Here is a 22,979-nt window from a genome sequence, read left to right as displayed (position 1 = left end):
AAATCGGGAATAAAGAAGAGCTACTTGGTACGGCACAGCAAGATATGTGTCGAGAAGGACTTTGACACAGTGTGTGAAATGCTATCGTCCTGTTGAAGTGAGATTGAACACATACAGCCATCTGCATCTGCGATAAGGCTCAAAGGACAACCAAAAACATCCGAAGGCAATGTAATTCCAACACTTCTTCAGGTGTAAAAATAAACCTTTTATTTTCGTGATATCAATTGCTGGCGAGACTCAGCAGGTCTGGCAGCATCTGTGGGGGATGCTGAATGTGTTCCGATGAAGAGTAATCTGACTCAAATGTTAACTCTGCTTCCTCCCCATGGATGTTGCTGAGTTTCACCAGCAACTTCTTTTTTTTTGTTTCAGATCCAGAGTTCTTTGTTTTTTGTTTTGTTAAATATCCTGCTTTTTGGCAACCAAATGGCATTTTAAAAATTGCTGGATCTGTCACTGAATATCAGGACAAAGGAGTTGGGGAGTAAGGAAGTGGAAACTTTACCAGTGCTGGAAAATGTGAACCGTCTCATGCTCACCTGCGTTGATCTGCGAGATTGGCGGGCATGTCGCGAGCGTGCCTTTCTTTGTGCTTCAGCTTCCTCATCACGGACTGGAGTGAGGTAGGATCTGGAAACAGTGAAACATGGCATAACACTAATCACTCCAAGGCCGACATTGCAATGTTCACAAGAAGATCACCCCCAGGGAGAGGAGCCACAGCCTTGAAATTATCATACCAGATTTGAAACATTAAAACTCAGTCTCTCTCTCTCACAGATGCAATCAGATCTACTGAGGTTTTCCAGCAGTATGTGTTTGATTCAGATTCCAGTGTGTGCAATATGTGCCTTTATTCATATAATGTCTCCCTATCTATTTTCCTGCTCATTCATATGTCATTCCTGATGAGGGGTTTATGTCCGAAACATCGATTCTCCGGCTTCTCAGATGTTGCCTGACCTGCTGTGCTTTCCCAGCAACACACTCTATATATCTCTCACACGCACCACACACACATGAACCATACGTTGCAAAAAATGAGATCAAAAATATTAAACATCCCTTGGTCTGTCAGTCGCCAGGGAGAGGCAAAGGGCACATAGAACTATTGCAGTGGGTTGCACTCTTCCTACGCATGACACACTATTTCATGGGCTAGGAACCCCAAACAGAAACTTGACAGCATTTAAATAGAATCCACAATTATTTACTTGGGATTCTACCCAGTCAACAGCAAAAGCCAATGATGGTGGTAGCAAGAACAGCCTTTCATACGGAGCATTTGGGACAGCACTCCAGTGGCTCGCAACTTCTTGGATTACTGGCCAACATTCCACAGACCAGTGATATGCCACTGTGGGTCTATAAGCTCAAAATCTCACCTCAACGTGTATTCTTGCTGGTCTGTAACTGGGAAATAACTTCACTGTTGCTTCACTGTCACTGCATTAAACTTTTGGAACTCCCTCCCTAATTGTATTGTGGGTGTACCTATGGCAATTCAGGAGCAGTTTGGGAAGGCAGCTCCTTACATCCTCAAGAGGAATGAGAGGTGGGCAAGAAATGCTGTCCCAGCTAGCAAAGCCCACATCCCAAAAAGGAACAAAAATAACTTGGTAACTGGTACCTGCGTCTCTCACGGATCTCTGTGCCAGAGCCATTGCTTTGTGTGGTCGGATTACTTTCTTTGTCTGTTCCATTTCCAACTTGGTTTCGAGTCATGGAGCTGAGGGTACAAAGGAACAAAGTAAGGCATATGAATGAGTCTTTTCCTGCACCATGTACACGGTGCCACTCCAACTCTGATCAAATGTCCGTGACACACCAGTATGATCTGCTCAATATCATATACTGAGCAAACTTGACAAAGCGTTCACATCTCGTTTTAAATTGCAGTATTAACTCTAAGTAAAGCTCCAAGCTGCAAATCTGGTTTTGCCAGCTAATTTTGCCTTCCTGCTGGCTCAGTCTTAAATTGTGCAGTACCTTTACATGCTGACCATAACTTATGGCCTCCATTTGAACCTTCCACAACATTGAACATTCTGCCTTAATAGATTTTATTGATTGACTTTATTTTCAAATGAATCGCCTGAAAAGTACCTTTTTTTTTCAAGAAAAACAATATGGAAGAAATATGGCAGCAATGTTTACAGCCTCAAAATCTCAGAACATCAGGTACTTTCTTCAGCCAAAATTCTAATTTCAAATATCTTTGCCTCCCATCTCTGTAATTGCCCAAAGGTAATTACAAAATATACATTACAAAGTCCTACCCATATCCCTTGTTATGCTGGCTCCTATAATTTATTATCACGGTCTCTAGTTCTTTAGTTCTTTGAGTGATCCCATAACTTTTGCAAGAATTACCTCACCAGGAGATACATTCCATGACTGATCAATTGATGCCTCAAGAACTTGCTCATACTCATTCTGAATTTACCTATTAACAGTTTGATCCAACAGCTCCTTTGTAGCCCTATCATTCTTTGGTTTGAGACAGCATTCCAGATTAATCAATTCCACTCATTTTATTCAAATATTTCACTGAGGTTCCCTATTGCTGCTAGTGAAGCCAGATAGCCCAAGTCTCCTATTCATAATCCTGATGCAATGATTAGAAGTGAATAGTATGTTTCAGAAAAGAGCTGGCACTATTTATACAGCCAAGATACACGGTATACACTCTGTCCATTTGCTGTTGCAACTGCAACATTATACATTGTACTGATGGTTTCTTAATTAATCCAGTTTCATTACAATTCTTTCCTATTCTTTGTGCTGTACTACTCAATTTAACAATAACTTATTCTTTGTCTGTTGCTTCCTTAACAATTAATTTTACATTTGTTTACATTGCACTCCAACTGCTTTCTCCTGTTCCCCAGTACATCATAAGATTTCAAACACTTCTGAATTTAGCGATCATTGGCCGTTAATTACTCAGTGACCTCAAAAATCACTGACATTGCATGTCAGCAGCTCAGAAACACAAATGCCACAAAGTATGGTGATGGTTTCTTCCCATTAATATTGTGCCAGACAGAAAAAGTTGCAAACAAAAACAGCAGGATAGTTGTAACACCAAAAACTTGCACTTGTAAAGTATTTTTAATTTAATATAATGTTCTAAGATGTTTCACAGGATTGTTACGAGACTAATTTGACATTATACCACTTGAGGTAAAAGTTGGAAAAATGACCAAAAACTGTGTTAATGAGGAAGGGTTTGAAGAATTTCTTAAAAGGAACAGAGAGAGAAGTAGAGAGATTTAAGGAGAGAATTTCACAGTTCAGACTGTGGGGTTACATGAGGGATGCAAAAGAGGTTAAAGTCAAGGAAGGTAGATACTGGAGGATTGAGAGTCTGGACGAGATTACATGAATAGTGAAGGGTGAGACCACAGAGATTTGAAAGCAAGATTGAGAATTTTGAAACACCAATGCTGCTTGACCAGAAGTCGACATTTAACGAGCACATGAGTAAAGTGTGGAAAGGACTTGGTGTGAATAAGAGAACAGACTGCAGATTTTTGAATGACCTTAATTTTCTGGAAGGTTTAATGTAGGAGGGCTGAGTAGAAGTGCAGAGTAGTGGAGTGTGGAGATAACAAGGACATGATTGAGGGTTTCAGTAGTAGATGGGGAAGTTACAGAACAAACATAAGAAATAGGGAAAGGAATATGTCATTAAGTCCCTCATTCCTGCTCCACTACGTGATAAATTTTTGGCTGATTCTTGTTCAAATGGGACTGTCTGTTCGTTGTAGTTTGGCAGTTAGACACACCATTGTTCTACCATTCTCACATTCCGAACACAATCTGCACAGCCTCTCTCCCCAGCACTCCAGCCCCCCCCTCCTCCAACTATTGCATAAATGCTGTATCTCACCCTCTCACATCAGCTCTGATGGCAAGTCATCTAGATTCGTAATGTTAGCTTGCTCTCTCTCCACGGATGCTGCCTGGCATGCTGTGATTTCCAGCATTTCCTGTTTTTGGCACAGATTCCAGCATCTGCAGTAATTTGCTCTTCCAAGATTCTAGCTGACCTCAACTTGGCCTAAATTGCACTTTCCTACCTGTACTTCATAATACTCGGTCCCCTAAACTTAAAAAAAACCTGGCAATCAAAGCCTTCAATATATACAAGAACTCAACCTCCACTCCTCTTGGGAATAGAGAATTACAGATATTTATAATTCTCAGACCAAATTCCTACTCATCTTCAAATTATGTAAGATCCCTTTTAACTATGCCGCTTTATTTCTTCTTGTGAGTGAGTCAAAACTGTCTGTCAGCATCCACCTCACCAAGGAGGTAGCACGGTGGCTCAGTGGTTAGTACTGCTGCCTCACAGCGCTAGGGACCTGGGTTTGATTCCCGCCTCAGGCGACTGTCTGTGTGGAATTTGCACACTCTCCCCGCATCTGCGTGGGTTTCCTCTGGGTGCTCTGGTTTCCTCCCACAGTCCAAAGATGTGCAGGTTAGGTGAATTGGCCATGCTAAATTGCCCATACTGTTAAGGAGGTGTGTAGGTTAGGTGCGTTCATCTGGTAAATGTAGAGTAGTAGGGGAATGGGTGTGGGTGAGTTACTCTTCAGAGGGTCAGTGTGGACTTGTTGGGCCGAAGGGCCTGTTTCCACATTGTAGGGGTTCTGTGATTTAAAGAAAGCCCTCTCAGAATCTTATATGTCAATAAAATCACCTTTCATTCTTCTAAATGAAGATGCACAGATTTATTCAAAATCTCTGATACTTCCTCATTTCTATTATTAGTGTCAATGTTTATTTGAGCAACTCTCTTTTTAATACATCTGTTCTGAGGAAGAGTCCCTTGACCCAAAACGTTAATCAATTTCTCTCCACAGATGCTGCCAGACTGACTGAGCTTCTCCAGCAATTTCTGTTTCAATCTCTTTTTAATATAAATTATAGAAGCTGTTTCTGTCTATTCTTGAACACTTTTTCTAGTTTACGCTCCTACACCATCTTTGTTACTTTATTTAAGGCACCTTTTGCTGGTTTTTAAAATTTTCCCACTCTTCTGATTTACTACTAATCTTGAATATATCTTTTTGACTTTCCCCATTGGCCACAGATGCTTCATTCTTTTGCTGAGTCTTTGTTTCTCAATGGAAAATATTTACTTTGCGAATTCTACAATATCCTCTTAAATACCAGCCACTGCTTATTGACCATCTTAATCTATTTCTCAAGTATATTTTAACCAATTCTGTCTTCATAAACATAAATAAAGATAATTACAATCATTAATTAAAAGGTTTAGACCCAAGTTTCCAACTCGCAAAGTGATAATCTAATACTTTGATGAACATTTCCCAGATGATCATTTTGCATGGAGTTCATTATGAAACATTAAGCAGCTTATTCATATTGGTTTGACTGCATATTATTCCAGGAAACTGTCTCAAATATACACTATAAGATCAACTTTTAGGCTAACTTTACTGAGTTGATTTCTCCAATCTGTCAGAATGTCAGTAGTCCATAACTTTTGTATTGTCTTTTTTACAGGTCTCTTTATTTCTTGATTTATAGTGCATCCATTCCAAGGTCTTTACTGCTCTGTAGAATATTCCCTCACTATTTCTTATCCCCAAATAAACTAATTCTACATCTTAATCTCTCAGAGCAAATTAATTTCTCACCAGTGAACAGATTCATTCTTAATTAACAAAGCTACCCCACTTCCTGTTCCTTTATGTCTTTCCTCGTGGAATGTCAAATATCCTTGGATATTCACTTCCCAATCTTGATCATCTGGCAATCATGTTCTTTATTCCTATTTGTACCATCATCGTGTAATTATGAGTGTTGTGTTCTTTAATTTTGCCCTTTGAACATTTTTCTTACTCTGACCTTAGTTGCTGATGCACTTTCACGGATTATACTCTGATCTCTCCTGTCACACTTTAGTTATGATTACCTATGTCACTACACTGCAATATTGCCTTGTCTTTTCTCTTTTTTTTTAATAGATATTTTTATTGAAAATTTAACATGTTTTTACAAACTTACAAATAAAAAAAACACAATAGCCAAAATCTGTCAAACAAAAAGAGGAGATACAGAGGAAAAAAAAGAAAAAGACAAAACTCAACTAACTACTAATCTAATCTATAACTAACCAGAGTGTATGATCAAATATCTTACATTACTCAAGAGAAAAAAAAGGATAACATAGTAATTAAATAGTGAAGTACATGCTCGGAATGAATTAACATCAAATCGTAATAAAACCCGTATTAATGCGGAATTCCTCCCTGGACCAGCCAGAACCGCTACCTCAACTAGATGAAAGCCTTTGACAAAATGGCCGAAATATCTGTACCTATGTAATTCAAGAAGGGCTGCCATATTTTATAGAATAATTCAGTTTTTTTGGTGCACCACATTTGTAAGGAAGTCAAGGGGAATACATTCCATGATTAATCTGTGCCGATTTGGAAGTCCTGGAGGGCCCTCAACCACCCAGTTTACTAAGATATTTCAGTATGTGCGGATCTTATGGCATGTCCATAAGCAGTGTGTAAGAGTGCCTACCTCTGTTTTGCATTTGGGACACATTGGAGATGCTCCTGCCCTAAATTTTGCCAATCGTTCCGGTGCTATATGAGCCCTATGGAGTATCTTTAACTGAATGGCCTGGGTTCTGTTACAAATGGAGATTTTTCTGGCATTTTCTCAGATGTCATCCCACACTTCTGTAGAAATTTTCAGCCCCAATTCCTGATCCCATGTTCTAAGCAGATGGTCCATGTCTTCCGACACTTCATTATGTAATAAATGATAAAGACTGCTGACCAAGGGTACACCCATTGGCCACAACACGCTACGTTTTCGATCTGATTTATAAAGGCTATCTAATAGCGTAGGCTTCTTCTGTATGTAGTCTCAAATTTGGAAGTATCAAAAGAGGTCTCTATTAGGTAGTCCAAATTTCTGATGCAGCTGTTCAAAAGACATCAGGGCCCCCTCTGCAAACAGATCCCTTAAACAGGCGATCCCCTGGACCTCCAGGATTTGAATGTGGCATCAGTGAGCCCCGGTTGAAACCCCATGCCCCCCTATAGGAGTATAGGGGGATGTTTTATGTGAATTACCCTCGTTTTGCTGCATTATATTCCAGGCTTAAATTGTGTTTAATCCTATAGGGTTTTTACAGTGGTCCCATAACGATTTTCATCTTATCTAAAAATAAGAGGTTAATAAGAGGGCACTTTACTTGAGAAGCCTCGATATCCAGCCAGATTGATTGCGGGTCAGACGAGACCCAATCGGCTATGTAGCTTAATAGTGAACTCAGCTGATACTTCCTAAAGTCTGGAAAATCCAGCCCTCCCCTTGCCTGTGGAAGCTGTGGCTTCCTTATCTTCATGAGGGGCCGTCTATGATTCCAGATGAAAGAACCAAGCCAACCATACAATCTGCGCAGTGCCGGCCTCGGCAGCATCACCGGGAGCATTCTCATAGGGTATAAGAGACGGGGCAAGACATTCATTTTAATTTGAGCTATCCTACCTCGCCAGGAAATTGGAAGATCCCCCAACGTTGAAGGTCCTGCCTTATCCTTTCCAGTAGATACACAAAATTGACCTTGTATAGCTGGCCAAATACTGGGGTGATAAAAATGCCTAAATATAAGAAACCCTCCAAAGACCACCGAAGGGAAAGTGAGATCCATCCAATAAGTGGGACATATTAGCGAGGCCATCCATTGGCATGGCCTCCGATTTTGAGAAATTAATTTTGTAGCCTGAGAATGCATTAATTATATTAATAACTTGGATTAAGTGAGGCATGGACATCAGAGGATTACTAAGAAAAAGGAGAACATCATATGCATAAAGGGTAGCTTTATATTTACTTGTACCAACCCTCGGGGCCATTAAATTAGAATCAGCCCATATAAGCTTCAGCTAGTGGCTCAATTATTAGCGTGAATAGCAATGATGAGAGAGGACATCCCTAACGGCAGCCCCTACCCACACTGAAGCTATCAGAGTCTAATGCAATGGTGATCACAACTGCTTTGGGATCATTATACAATGTTGAGACCCATTTAGCAAATACCTTTCCAACGCCAAACCTTTCCAATGTATAGAACAGGTATGACCATTCAACCCAGTCGAATGCCTTCTCTGTGTCCAATGAGACTACTATTCCCGGTATTTTTCCTGATGACAGACTTGAATCACATTCAAAACCCTTCTAATATTATTAGAAGATCTACGGCCCTTGATAAAACCCGTCTGATCCTCTTTAAGGATATATGGCAATACCCTCTCCAGCCTCAATGCTCATGTTTTAGAAAGAATTTTAAAATCTATATTTAGCAAGGATATTGGTCTGTATGATGCGCAATCTTCTGGGTTCTTTCCTTTTTTTTTTAAGAATAAGGAAGATATTCGCATCTTCCAGCAAAGGCGGGAGGCAGCCCTGACTATATGAGTAAGTGGACCAGCTAATACTCCTGTAAACACATTGTCGAATTCAACCTGAAATCCATCTGGGCCAGATGTCTTGCCATTCTGAAGCTGCCTGATTGCGTCAAGTATTTCCTGGTTTGTTAGGGGAGCAGTCAGGACCGATATCTGTTCTGGAGTTAAGTCTGGAAAGGCCAGGCTTTTAAAATAGAACTGCATCCTCCTGGCTCTATCTTTACAACAGCGATTTATACAAATCAGAATAAAACTTTCTGAAGATTGTGTTGATCCTGTTATGATCATGAGTCAGAGTACTAGCACTTTCCCTGATGGACGTGATAGCTTGAGGGGCCTTTTTTTTCTTTGTGAGAAATGCTAAGTGTCTACAAGGTTTATCGCCAAATTCATATAATCTTTGCTTTGCAAATAATATTTCCCTCTTTGCTGTTTGGGTAAGCGCGGTATTCAGGGCTGTCAAAAAGGGCCGTAATTCTTTGTAATTTAGCAACAGAAGGTCTTTCAACATACGCTGTTTCAGCTGCTTTTAAGCGAGCCTCAAGTAGACGCTATTGTTCTCCCTTTAGTTTTTTCTGGGTCGCAGAGTATGAAATGATCAGAACTCGCGCATAAGCCTTAATGGTCTACCATATCACTGATGGGTTACTAGCCATACCTGAATTAATTTCCAAAAAAAGTTTTAAATTCTTGAGAAAAATATTTTACAAATTTACTATCCTTCATTAAGAAGGAATTCATACGCCAATGTTGGGGAGGATGCCTCATTGTTCCTAGCCTTGATTTCCATATTCACAGCAGTGTGATCAGAAATATTACCTATTTTGCAGGATGATATGGAATTCAAAAAGGTCGAGGGGGCAAAAAACATATCGATTCTAGTGCGACATTTATGTGGATTAGAGTAAAAAGAGAAATCTCTGTCTTGTGAGTGAAGGTACCTCCACACATCTACTAATACTAATTACTTATTCAAATCTACCAATTGTCTGGATCTGGGGGATACACCCGCAGTACTCTTGGGTATCCTGTCTATCTCTGGGTCCATAATGAATTAAAGTCTACCGCTATAATTGTATGACGAGCCCCGAGAGCCATCGGTTTGGAGAAGACTTCCATAATAAATTTGAAAGGATGTGCCGGGGGACAATACAGATTTAAAATCCCATATTCTTCTCCATTTATAAGGGCTTTAATCAGTATATATCGTGCAGATTCATCTTTACCTGACTTCGGATTTTGAAAGGGAGATTCTTCGGAATAAGAATGAAAACCCCCTAATTTTTTTGAGCTGAAAGAAGAAGGCCTGATCAAATCCACCCTGTTGTAATTTCAAGTGTTCTTTATCCAGTAAATGCGTCTCCTGTAGGAGAGCTATATCAACCCTTTCTTTTTTGAGATTTGATAGTATTTTCTTCCTTTTGACTGGTGAATTACTCCCCTTGACATTCCAGGTGCACCATTTAATCGAATGACTAACCATAATCATCCAGGCAAGTCCGAGACCCCCCCCGGGAGGAGAAATCCTATCCAAAACTCCCCGAGCATAGACCACAGAAAATTCACAAAAGTAGAAATTCTTTAATACACTCATACCGGTATAAAAAACTATTTCTAAATAGAAAAAATATAAAACATATTTAAACGGAGATTTTCCCCCTTGTATCCAGTGGGCATCATTTCCTTTCCAAAAACCCATCATATCCTCTCCCAACCCTCGACCCAGGCATCCCATAATAAAATAAAGAAAATTCAAGTGTACTATAAAGCTAAAGTTAACAGTGAGTACCCTACCCCCTGCCCAATCCACACCTAGATATATTTGGTAATGTTAATACCGCATATAAATATATAAACTATAAAATGACAGTCTCAGCAGATAATAATTAAGTATAGTAACACAAAATAATAGGGGGAAACAACCCCGCTCTAAAAGAAAGAGATAAGGTAAGACAAGGCAAACACCCCTCCTCACCTGAATCAACTAGACCACCCGGCCTATATATATAAAACAAAAAGGAAAATCGCAAAGTGGAAAACAAATAAGCCTCCCTCCCTACCCCCCAGAGATAATATTAAACATTAAAGGCAATAAGAGAAGAAAAAAGAATAAACCGGGGAAGGGGGGGGGGGGGAGAGAGTGGGAGAGAACAACATCATTCACCACACAAATTAACTCTTATAATTTATTTAAGAGAGTCCAAAAATTCCTTAGCCTTCTCCGGTAATCCGAAGTTATAGATGGACCCTTCGTGGCTAAAACGTAGCATTGCTGGGTAACACAGGAAGTATTGAATGTTTAAATCCCTTAAACGTTTCTTTGTTTCATCAAGCGCCCTCCTCTTGCGGACCAAAGCTGGGAAAAAGTCCTGAAACAGCATAATCTTGGATCCTTTGTAAGTCGTGGCTTGGGGATCTTTCCCGAGATTTCCGGAGGCTTCCAGGAGCATTTGCTTCTCTCTGTAGAACTGCAGCCGAAACAGAACCGGTCGGGGGCACTGGTCCGACCCGGGCCTGAGCATTGTAACCCGGTGGGCCCATTCTACCCTTACCTGGCCTGATCCAGCGTACAGCTTCAACATCTGAGGAAGCCACTGCTCCAGAAACACTGCTTGCTGGCCTTCCTCTTCCCATTCGGGAAGGCCCAGCAAACAAATATTTTTTCGACAACCTCAAGAATCGAGGTCATCGAGGTGATCTTCTAAGGCCCGGACTCGCTGTTCGAGAGTCCGGACCCAACCCACAGCTGATTCTGCAGTAGCCTCGGAGGTTGCGGCCTTTAGCCCCGCCCCTTCCGACTCAATGTTCGATTTTATTCAATATCTTGGTTGTACTTTTGCAGCGCGACCGATAACTATTCTCACCTGCTCCTGGACTCTTCTATAAAGGTGTCGATCTTCTCTTCAAGCTTAGAAATCACTGCAACAAGTCTCACCACCGTAGGTAAGTCCCCCGGGGCGGCTGCGGATGCCTTTGCTGCAGCTTGGGAGGGTCGGTGAGGGGTTCCTGTGTGCTGCGAGCTGCGGGCATTCTTTCCCTTAGTCATTTTAACAGAGCACCAATCTACTCAAGTTTGGTGCAAAATGACTAGCTGTATTAAATAAAAGTTATTTTAAATGATTTACCAGGTGTGGTGGAGGCGGGCAGCCCACTTTGCCTGAGTGTTGGGCAGAGCACTACAGACTCAGACTTGCTGGGTCGCCGCCATCTTGGATCTCCCCTATCTTTTCTCTTTAACTTTCTAAATTTTCCCTCACTTGAATTCTTGTTGCTTTGATTTAATTTAAAACCCTCTCTAAAGCTGTATGTATTCAATTTGACAGACACTGATTCAAATGAAGCCAGGTCCAACAGAACAGCTCCCCTTCACCAGAACTGGTGCAAGAGCCCAATGAATTGAAACCTATTTCTTCATCACCAATCTGAGTCACACATTCAACTCTCTGATCTTCAGACAGCCCATGACAATTTACTCCTGGCTCAGGAAGTAATCTAGAGATTATGCACGTGTAGATCTACTTTTTGAATTTAACCATTAGTTTCTCATACTCCCCTCAGCAGAACCTCTTACCCCCACCTACATCTTTCATAACCATGTGAACAACGACAACTGAATCCTTCACCCCTTCAACTTCAATTTCTCACCAGCCTTGAGAAATTGTCCTTAAACCTTAACAGGGGCCAGGCAACACAATCATCAGCACTCTCAGTTGAGGAGAAAAGTATTTATTCTCTGGACTATGCTGTCTCCTTTTCACTAGCCCACTTGAATGGTTGTCAGCAGCACAGGATTGTGGTCAGTTTGTTCATCCTCCCAACTTTCATCCACCCAAGCTGCAAATTAACCTCTGAATAATTGAAAGATGTGAGGCTCCTCCTGTGTTATCTTCTGGATCCTCATCCTCACTTTTAGTCACACTTTCCTGTCCCTGACTGTGAACCATATCTGAGGTATCTAACCTAAGAGGTGCAACTACCTCCTGGAACAAAGCTTTCAGATATCTTTCCACTTGCACTGTAATGTCTGAGCTCATTACCCAGCTCATCAACTCTGAGCTGAAGTTTCTCAAACTCTAAATATTTACTGCAGATGTGGCTATTGTAGATAACATGTGATTCTAAGTCACTTTGTTACGGTGGAAATAGGAGATCATAGCAATGACCCACACATGTGATCAGAAGCTCATCTCAGGGACAAACATGATAGCAAACAGTCTTGCACAGACTTAGTCCTTTGTTAGGCAAAGAGGTGGAGCTGGAGACCAGGAAATGAAGTGGGCAATGTGTGAAAAAAACAATGACTAAGATCTTACCAATAAGGAGGAATTTCTCAAAACAATAAGACAATAACATCGTAAACGATTTGAGTTTTTTTTGTTGAAGGCGAGCAAGAGGTAGGTGGAGAAAAGATTGGTGCAAATTTTCAGTGCTTGCTATACACATCAGTGTTAACTCTGATAGAAACAATAATCAAACACAGGACAGGAGTGGGGAAGCTTTGCACGAGTAACGTAGACATTCTTCCAGGGTCACATGAAGCATGGCTAACAGACAGCAAAAGGGGAAAGGTTGACGCTAACATACTGATGAGTCAATCTTACCGGCTCGTGTCACTGGTGGCTGTAGATGCTGCCGAGGAACCCATGGTCAAGGCCCGGCTATTGGCAGGGTTGGTGGAAAAACCTGAGCTTGAAACGGTGTTGACAGAACCAGGGGCTGAACTGCTGACAAGACTTTCCTGTCTCCTCCCAAAGGATGAGCTGCATGAGAAGTAAATGATGGGAAGAGGATTCTCTTAGAAAGAGAAAAATCAAACAGGGAGCACACATCAGATATTCAATAATGAACCATCAATTTAACTCACTGGGAAAGTAGAAAAAGGTTGACTGGAACTGTAGATTAGACACTACACTTTCATCTGTGGGGTCTGAGCTCAAACCCAACTGAAACTGGCAGGAGCTTGATAGAAAACAATGTACCAGTTACTTGTCCTACTTGAATTTCTTAGTCAAGTTTAATCTTGGGCTCCAGTCTCTTCAACTTGCGAGTTTACCACATGGATGAAGGTTGTGAAATCAATGCTCCCATTCTCTCTCTCACATCTACCTCTTATCCTGCTCATGTTGTGATCTCTCGATAGTAAAGTGATTTGCTTGTGTTTTTTTAAAATCCTTCAGGTCATGGCTGAAAAGTAGGAGCTTTCAAGATGCAGTATGTGTCACAAAACAACGTCTAGATATGCCTACAATTCCAATAGCTCATATTGTACAAGAGTTTAAGGCTAGGAATATTGCTGTTTTCCTGACTTCAGCTAATGTGTACTATCCAGTAGATATGATTTTTGTCTAACCATAGAATCATAAGAGTAATGATGATCCCACAATGAAGGTGACTTCCTCTTCTCATAAGTATTGATTCATTTTGGCACACTGCATCAAAAAAAGATTTGACCAGAAATTTAAACTATAGCTAATTTCAGTAGCATGTCCTGTTGGCAATGGGGTAGTTCATTTTCTAACACAGTACAAAATGTGGACAGAAACCAAAGTGACAAGTACCTTTTAAATATGATGATGTTGGTAGAAGCAGAGTCAGAGTTAGTAACATTATTGTTTGAAGCCACACTTGACAGGGTTCTGGAACGAGCTGTGAAGTCTTGTGCACTATAACTGCGGCCTATCGTTCTCAGGAAGAAGTGACTAGTGAAGCGGCAGAAGAGTGTACAAACATGCAGGAAGAGAACAGCATCATAAGTACATGATCTCACAAGTTGTATGCATGGACTTAGACAGATCACAAGAACAGAAGCACAAGCCTGTGATACGTAGACTGACAGGCAGAGAATACACAGGTCTGTCAGTATGCACACAAATTAAATACTGAAGCATTAGGTCTGGCAAGTTCCATAGCCCAGAAAAGCCATGCGATACATGCAAAGACCACTTTTCTCAGTAAAAGAAAAATAGCATATATTCAGAAACTTTACCAGACAGGCTGTTATGGAATGACTGGCATATACATCAAATGCATAGGCTCACACAGAAACAAGTTAAATTGTAATAAAAAGAAAAACACCATCAATACAGAGTAAAGAGATGATCACTGAATGAGACTGGTAAATTACAATTAAACACATTAGTTTTGAATCTACTATACAGTACGATAAAGAACTCTGAGAAAGAATATAGTAATGAGACATAACACGATGTGAATGGCTCAAGTATGTTCCAGAATAGCCTGTATTCAACCAGAGGGAAGTACAGGCAAGTCAGCAACATGTGGCAGGCACCTATCAGGTAACTGCTCCTTAAGAACATGCAACATCAGACCTGCTATTTGGATAAACAGTGCGAGATGCTTTTGTCCAAAATACACCTCAGCAGAAACAGCAACTTCCAACTTCAGAGAATTGTCACCAAGGCATTAAAACATCAATGACAGGAAGACATAATGTGAACATTCACATCACAGCCAACATCCATCAACATACTGACTGCTTTGTTTTCAACATGATACTGTCACTGTTTTGATTACATAAAAAAAAACAACTCAACTGAAAAATAAACATAAAACAGACTAATAGGGTATTGTTAGGAAAAATATATAATTTTACGTTTAATTTATTTTTCCCATTTTGTGGGTTAAGAAGGGGGAGACATTTAAAATGTTATTCTTGCGATCTTGCTGCTGATAATTCTGGGGACCAGTTTGTTTATATGCATTTTTAAATTTTCAAACCTTTAAGTGAAGAGATGGAGGTTAGCAGTTGGACGGTATAAAAGGTAAGAACAAAAAACTGTGCTATTGTCTAGTGGCAGAGGTTCAGGAACACAGACAGATCCACAAGAGAGTAAGTCAATGTATGTGCATGTGTGCAAGTAGGTGGAGCAACGAGTATTAAACTCTCCAGTAAGACTGGTATAACTAAGTTTTGGGAACTCTTGTGTTTGTGCTGAGTTACAATAATATCAAGTTTAGTTTATAACTTGTTTTAGGCATCTCAGGAAAAGTCATCAGCTGGAGGAAGAAAGTATCTAATGAAGGCATAGGAATTCAGTGGAATGAAACCAGGTATAGTTGTGCCAGACTGAGAAAGAAATGTTAGTGTGGAGATTGGGTAAATCTTTGTTGCGGCTTTGGAGTCTGCAAAGGATATTGTTTGGATAAAAGGGATAGTGAGAGTCATAGGGTCATAGAGATGTACATTACAGAAACAGACCTTTCGGTCCAACTTGTCCATGTCGACCAGATATCCCAACCTAATCTAGTTTCATTTGTTAACACTTGGCCAACATCCCTCTAAACCCTTCCTATTCATATACCCATTCTGATGCCTTTTAAATGTTGTAATTTACCAGGCTCCACCACTTCCTCTGACTCCCCTTTCCATATACCACCCTCGGCAAGAAAAAGTTGCCCTTTGGGTCCCTTTTAAATTTCTCCCTTCTCACCTGAAACCTATGCCCTCTCGTTCTGGACTCCCCCATACCAGGGAGAAGACCTAGTCTATTTACCCTGTCTATGCCCCTCATGATTTTATAAATATCTTGAAGGTCAACCCTCAGCCTCCGACGCTCCAGGGAAAACAGCGCCAGCCGATTAAGCCTCTCCCGATAACTCAAATCCTTCAACCCTGGCAACATCCTTGTAAATCTTTTCTGAACCCTTTCAAGTTTCACAACATCTTTCCGATAGGAGGGAGACCAGAACCGTACACAATTTTCCAAAAGTGGCCTAACCAATGCCCTGTGCAACTGTAACATGGCCTCCCAACTCCGAGAGTTGATGTTCTGACTAATAAAGGAAAACATACCAAATGCCTTCTTCACTATCTTATCTACCTTAGACTCTACTTTCAAGGAACTATGAACCTGCACTCCAAGGTCTCTTCATTCAGCAATACTGCCCAAGACCCTACCATTAAGTGTATAAGTCCTGCTCTGACAGTTTGAACCTACTTCTCATCTTTTCAATGAAACATTTTCAACGTTTTTGTTTTGTACAATATAAAGCATGTTTTTTTGTTTAATAAACATTTTATTCTGTGTTACAAAGGCACATCAGAATCTTATGATTATATTCCGTGACTGACCATCATGAATAAGGGGAAAAAAGTAGGGTTTATCAAGCCAGATTTCACTCTGGGATCTGACTTGTTAAGTATTAACATCAGCTGAGATAATAACAGTATCAAGTGCAAGGTGCTGACATTGAGAATGAGTGGGACTGCATAATTAAATATTCAGTCAATATAACAAAGTAAGAACTAGAGACAGGAGCCAGAAGTTTCTGAATTAACTTCAAATTACAATAATGGAGTGAAAATGAAGAGAAATTGCACACTACTGTTTAAAAGATATTACAAGTTCACACTCCTCTTTCATGCAACTTCACAAAAGACTAAACAGATTATTTAGTCATTCATCTGCTCGATGTTTGAGAGACTCCTGCATGCAAATTGATCATTGTATTCAATGAGATAACAACAGTCAGTAAAACTCAAAACTAACTCATTATTTGGAAAGTGCCTTAGGGTGCACTGAGGATATAGCAAAACACCATATAAATGCAAGCTTCTTTATTTCACTCTGACAAATGCAAGTGAGGTGACAACCAGAGTGAATGACAGCTCATGGCCTCTTCAATACAGAAACATCAGGAGTATCTCAAAACTCAGTGATGGAGAATGCTGCTTTCTGCTATATTATAGAAAATGTGTTACAATGAAAATTGCAGATGTAAGCAACTGTCTGGAAATAATACAGGGGGGAAAAATAATAATGTTTTTCTCAAAATGTCTTACAAATGGGGAGAAGGCAGATATGGAAGCTAAATGAGAGAAAAAGGTAAACACAATGAGAGAAGAGTATAAAGAGCACTGTAAGCTTAACCTGCATAGATTTTATGAAAAAGTATTTGGGTTTAAGTTGTACCATTTAAAAATCACTATGGGTAAAGAGAAAATTTTTGTAATGAGCTTTAAAAATAATTGACTACCGTTGGTCTTTTGGGACTGGTCCATAATTGAGAATGTAAAGAATCATTGGATGCATGGGAGGAACGATTATAGGTAAACAAAATTACAACCATAATGATTCTGAGCGTGACTATTGAAAGATAGCTGAAGAGATATCATCTCATTGTACAAGCATGAAAGGTTGTTGATGTGGACAGAGTTTAAATATGGTGCAAAAATGGGACATTCAGTTTGTGCCTCTCTCCGGGTGATTAGGCATCCACTGAAGAACATTAAAATCTGTCACATAAGCAAACTGTGGGAACTCTGGGTAAAGTATATAACCTTTGAATTAATAAAAGATGGAGCAGGCTCTTATATACTGGAAGAAATGAAAGCATAATTACTTAGAGTCATAGAGATGTACAGCATGGAAACAGACCCTTCAGTCCAACCAGTCCATGCCAACCAGATATCCCAACCCAATCTAGTCCCATCTGCCAACACCGGGCCCATATCCCTCCAAACCCTTCCTATTCATATACCCATCCAAATGCCTCTTAAATGTTGCAATTGTACCTGCCTCCACCACATCTCTGGCAGCTCATTCCATACATGTACCACCCTCTGCGTGAAAAAGTTGCCCCTAAGGTCTCTTTTATATCTTTCCCCTCTCACCCTAAACCTATGCCCTCTAATTCTGGACTCCCTGACCCCAGGGAAAAGACTTTATCTATTTATCCTATTCCTGCCTCTCATAATTTTGTAAACCTCTATAAGGTCACCCCTCAACCTCCGACACACCAGGGAAAACAGCCCCAGCCTGTTCAGCCTCTCTGTATAGCTCAAATCCTCCAACTCTGGCAACATCCTTGTAAATCTTTTCTGAACCCTTTCAAGTTTCACAACATCTTTCCGATAGGAAGGAGACCAGAATTGCACGCAATATTCCAACAGTGGCCTAACCAACGTCCTGTACAGCCGCAACATGACCTCCCAACTCCTGTACTCTCTACTCTGACCAATAAAGGAAAGCATACCAAACATCTTCACTATCCTATCTACCTGCGACTCCACCTTCAAGGAGCTATGAACCTGCACTCCAAGGTCTCTTTGTATAGCAACACTCCCTTGGACCTTACCATTAAATGTATAAGTCCAGCTCAGGTTTGGTTTCCCAAAATGCAGCACCTCACATTTATCTGAATTAAACTCCATCTGCCACTTCTCAGCCCATTGGCCCATCTGGTCAAGATCTTGTTGTAATTTGAAGTAACCTTCTTCGCTGTGCATTACACGTCCAATTTTGGTGTCGTCTGTCAACTTACTAACTGTTTGCATCCAAATCATTTATGTAAATGACAAAAAGTAGAGGACCCAGCACCAATCCTTGTGGCACTCCACTGGTCACAGGCCTCCAGTCTGAAAAACAACCCTCCACCACCAGCCTCTGTCTTCTACCTTTGAGCCAGTTCTGTATCCAAATGGCTAGTTCTCCATGTATTCTGTGAGATCTAACCTTGCTCACCAGTCTCTCATGGGGAACCTTGTCGAATGCTTTACTGAAGTCCATATAGATCACATTTTAAAGGAATAATGATGAACTAGCTGAGACAAAAGGCTGACTGAGATCTGGGAGTGGACATAAACTCAACATTGATCATATTCAGTAATTACAGAACAGTGCTGAACAAAATAAACAGTTTATTCAACCATGTGCCTCGAATATGGTGTTCAGTTCTGGACACCAAATCACAAGGGAAGCATCCAATTCCTAGAGAAAAGGCTTATTGTTGGGACACTGGGTTATAGGCAACAATTTAAAAAAAAAACTTGGATCATTCTTGGGGGAAAAAAACAAAGATATTTACTTTATTAAGCTGAGCGAAAAAAGTTAATACTAGGCATTATTTCTAGTTTAATTACAGAACAAGAATACACAGGGGCTAACCAAGAAAAGGTAAAATAAGGACTGTTGCAGAAATTTACTGCAAAGTTCTCATTATTCAGATCCCAATCATCCAGAATTCTCATGCAACCAGCATCCAAGATTCAAAAGGAGCATTCTGGAGACTCTACGTGCATTTGAAAGAGAATAATTGATCAAATGCTTCACGACAGTTAGTTCAAGACTTAGCTTATTAATAAAGACAGAATCACTGATCGTGGCCAGGTCTATCGGTATTTCGGAATGGTCCTGGCCACATGTTTTTAAAGTACATTCAGCACATGGCAGTGACAGTTCAGTGCTCCCAGCTGCCACTAGTATTACTCATGCAACTGGCAGATTCAGCTAACTGCTTCCTCCATTCCCAGTATGTACCAGAAATTGGGGAAATTACTGTCGTCTGAAGGGAAATGATTTCATTGTTACCAGGAATCATGTTCATCAATACCCATCATCTCGACAGCCATCACTCTGCACCAGTCCACAGTAGTATCAGCTTTAATGCCACCAGGAAGGGGTAGAGCATTACTTCCCAAACAAACAATCTCTCACTGTGACCCTATCTTGACATTTGAAAATTGTCATGATTCCCACAGTGAGACCGTAGTGAGTGGGGTGATAGGGGAGACTGTTGAAACTTTATTGCTGGAACAGCACAGCAGGTCAGGCAGCATCCAGGGAACAGGAGATTCGACGTTTCGGGCACAGGCCCTTCTTCAGGAATGAGCAGAGAGTGTTCAGCAGGAGAAGATAATAGGCAGGGAGGAGGGACTTGGAGGAGGGGCGTTGGAAATGTGATAGGTGGAAAGAGGTCAAGGTGAGGGTGATAGGTCGGAGTAGGATGGAGGCGGAGAGGTCAAGAAGAAGACTGCAGGTCAGGAAGGCGGTGCCGGGCTGGAGGGATTCGGCTGAGACAAGGTGGGAGACTGTCTGTTAGAGCAGGAGGCTGGCTGTTACAACAAAGTCAGCCATTGCTGCCTTGAAGCACACCATACATTTGGGGTCCTAACACCCACATTGAGAAACCCTCGACTAGAGAGAGATTATTGGGCAGCAAGGGTCATCTGCTGACCAGTCGGCTCAGGACTCCAGTGCATTCACATATAACGAGAGCCATGCAGCCACAGAAAGTATCAGGCAGGCCTTGGAGATCCTCAAGCTGCCTAGATCATTTTAGAGAAGCCCTGAGGTACTCTCTATACCACTTGCCAACATTTCTCCTGCTCTGCTGTATCTTGCACAGTCTTGCCATCATAATGGAATTCCCCTTGCCACCAGGCCTATGGGGAGCAGTTAAGGAGAAGGAGACCACTAACGCACCCACTTTCCCAGTATTTTCTGTCAATGATTGGCTTGCCCATTTGGTACACCATTGAATGCAACTCCAATCATTATTTTAACATCAGCTCCACACCTTAATCTTTCATCTGTTATTGACCACTACAATGTCCACTTGAGTCACAATAATGAACTAAAAGCCAACACACACACAATGAAACAACTTAAACATACAAAACATCATTACTTCCAATCAAAGTCAAACTAATTCTCTATTTGCTTTCCCTTAGTTCCTAGCTTCTTGGAGTCTTTACCCAGCCTACCACTGCTTTGCAGTGTTATATCAGTAGATGTAATATGGGTATCCAAAGGCATGCTGCTGACTTTTAACAAAAGGCTGCACTCTGATAAGCTCGCACACTTCTAGCTCTAAAAGGCTCAATTTAGATGACACTGGCATGACTGGCAGAAATCTGAGTTGGCTAACTGACAGGCAACAGTGAGGACACTTAACAAAGCAGCAGTGGTGGGAGGACTAGTGTTGAGACAGGACAGCAGGTACATATTTAACTGAGCCACTGCCAGCATCCACAAGTATGAGAGAAGCAGACTGAGCCTGCACAGCAGCAAGTACTGCTTGCAACGCTATTAGCCAAAACTGCATGACTTCTCTCAGATTTCTGTTCAGCATTCAGATGCTGTGTGCCATCTGCATGCGCTGTCATGAAAGGTGAGGAGTCAGTCTGCATGTGTTCTCTGGGAATTGGCTAGCATGTCCCCCAATATGATCCTTCCCAGTTCTCACCAAAACTCTATGCAGGATTGATGGCAGACTCCTCCATGTTTATTTACAATAGCAACACGTTTTCCAGCAAGACAGCCAATGCACCAAGGAACTCCGAGTGAATATCTATCATCCTTTCCCCATCTGTCACCCCATCAGAAACCACATCAGAGCCCTCCACAGCAGTGCTTATGTGTGACCTTGCAAGAAAGTTAGTTGTGTGAATGGATATAGTGCAAGGTTTCTGGTGATATGGCTACCAGGTTTATGTAACTGCCTGTGAGATTTGCAGTGTTGCTAAGGGGCTGAGGCTGAGACGAAACTGTAAATAGGAGATATAAGCAATGGTTATAGAAACCACTTGTAGGAGAGTGAAAGGGCTTTTGGTGAATGAAACGATGCATGAAATTAATGGTTCTATTCTACAGATATGGTAATTCACAATTAATTTACTTACCTTGAGCATTTGCAAGAAATCATTAAACTTCTTCTTTCACTACATCAAGGTCCTCAGTACATTGCAAAAACTCAGAACAAATCTCTATCATCTTTTGATGCAGACAAAGTCAATGGATGAATTTTCTTATTTGTAAACTTCTCTCTTTTAGTATACCTCATGAACCAAGACCTCCAGTGCTGTGTCAGAACATCAATGGAGTCTGCATCACATTCACTCTCCTGCTGGTCAAATTCTCCACAACCACTTTTAGCAATTGCTACAACTATAATACTTTCCCACTTTAAGAGGTACAGGTCAGCTTTAAATGGTGCTAGTTTTGCATTAACCCGAGTCCTCCGCTGTCTGCATTCAGCACTAAGCACTGCACCACTAACATTTAAAAAGGCAGAGAAGTCACAATTTTTATTCATTCAAAGAAAAAAGGTAATTAATTAATTCCTTCCGACACTCCCCATTTCAATTTTCTGAGGTAACTGAATTTAGACATGCCTCCTATTAAAAAGACGAACGAACAGTTTGACAAAAGCTTGCCCCCCCCTTAAGTTATGCTGTTTACTTTATGGTTTTGTCTGGTGTACAGAAATCTCTGTTTTTGTTTCAGATTTCCAGCATTTTTTTCCCACTCCAAAGGATTTTTTTCCCTTGATTTTCAAAAGATATAACAGCAATTGGCATCAGTACAGAGGGACTATTCATCCCTCTCATATATAAAACTTCCTCTTTTATCATGAAAGGAACTTGATTTTCTGATGACGAATGGCTTAATGACTTTAAGACATATTGGAAAATTGTGGGCTTGAATTCTGGCTTAATGGAATAAACCTAATAAGGACCAACTGTGACACTGACTTTTTTCGAACATTCAAAACCTCAGTTCAATTTTTAAGAAAATAACTTATTGGTTAAAATTATTTTAACTTAATTGGACTCATCTGAAAATATCCAAGAGCCAAGTTTGTGCCAAGTTGCCTGTGTTTGGGTGCATGAACAGCATTGCCTTAAGGGTATTTGTTACTTGAGGTACATGTCACCGCGCAACTGATTAGATTAGATTAGATTCTCTACAGTGTGGAAACAAAAGA

At 40.8% G+C, this 22,979-nt stretch overlaps 1 protein-coding gene across 5 annotated transcripts in view; it reads right to left on the bottom strand.

The window, feature by feature from the left end:
• Positions 1-22,979, bottom strand: part of LOC122557924 (protein phosphatase 1 regulatory subunit 12A-like) — a 151,589-nt gene that overhangs the window by 25,345 nt on the left and 103,265 nt on the right. For 4 of the 5 annotated variants that reach the window (XM_043706148.2, XM_043706146.2, XM_087996709.1 and 1 more), the window contains 4 exons: positions 14,030-14,170; positions 13,073-13,231; positions 1,634-1,732; positions 543-633 (listed from right to left, as the gene is read on the bottom strand). In XM_043706148.2, coding sequence (XP_043562083.2) covers positions 543-633; positions 1,634-1,732; positions 13,073-13,231; positions 14,030-14,170 — 490 coding nt within the window. The remainder of the gene's footprint in view (positions 1-542; positions 634-1,633; positions 1,733-13,072; positions 13,232-14,029; positions 14,171-22,979) is intronic. The other variant, XM_043706150.2, reaches the window with a different exon arrangement.

Source organism: Chiloscyllium plagiosum, unplaced genomic scaffold (genome assembly GCF_037043375.1).
Source record: "Chiloscyllium plagiosum isolate Xiang-an unplaced genomic scaffold, Cpla_swu_hap1 HiC_scaffold_18, whole genome shotgun sequence".
Lineage (NCBI taxonomy): Eukaryota > Metazoa > Chordata > Chondrichthyes > Orectolobiformes > Hemiscylliidae > Chiloscyllium > Chiloscyllium plagiosum.
This window is presented reverse-complemented; position numbering and strand designations above follow the sequence as displayed.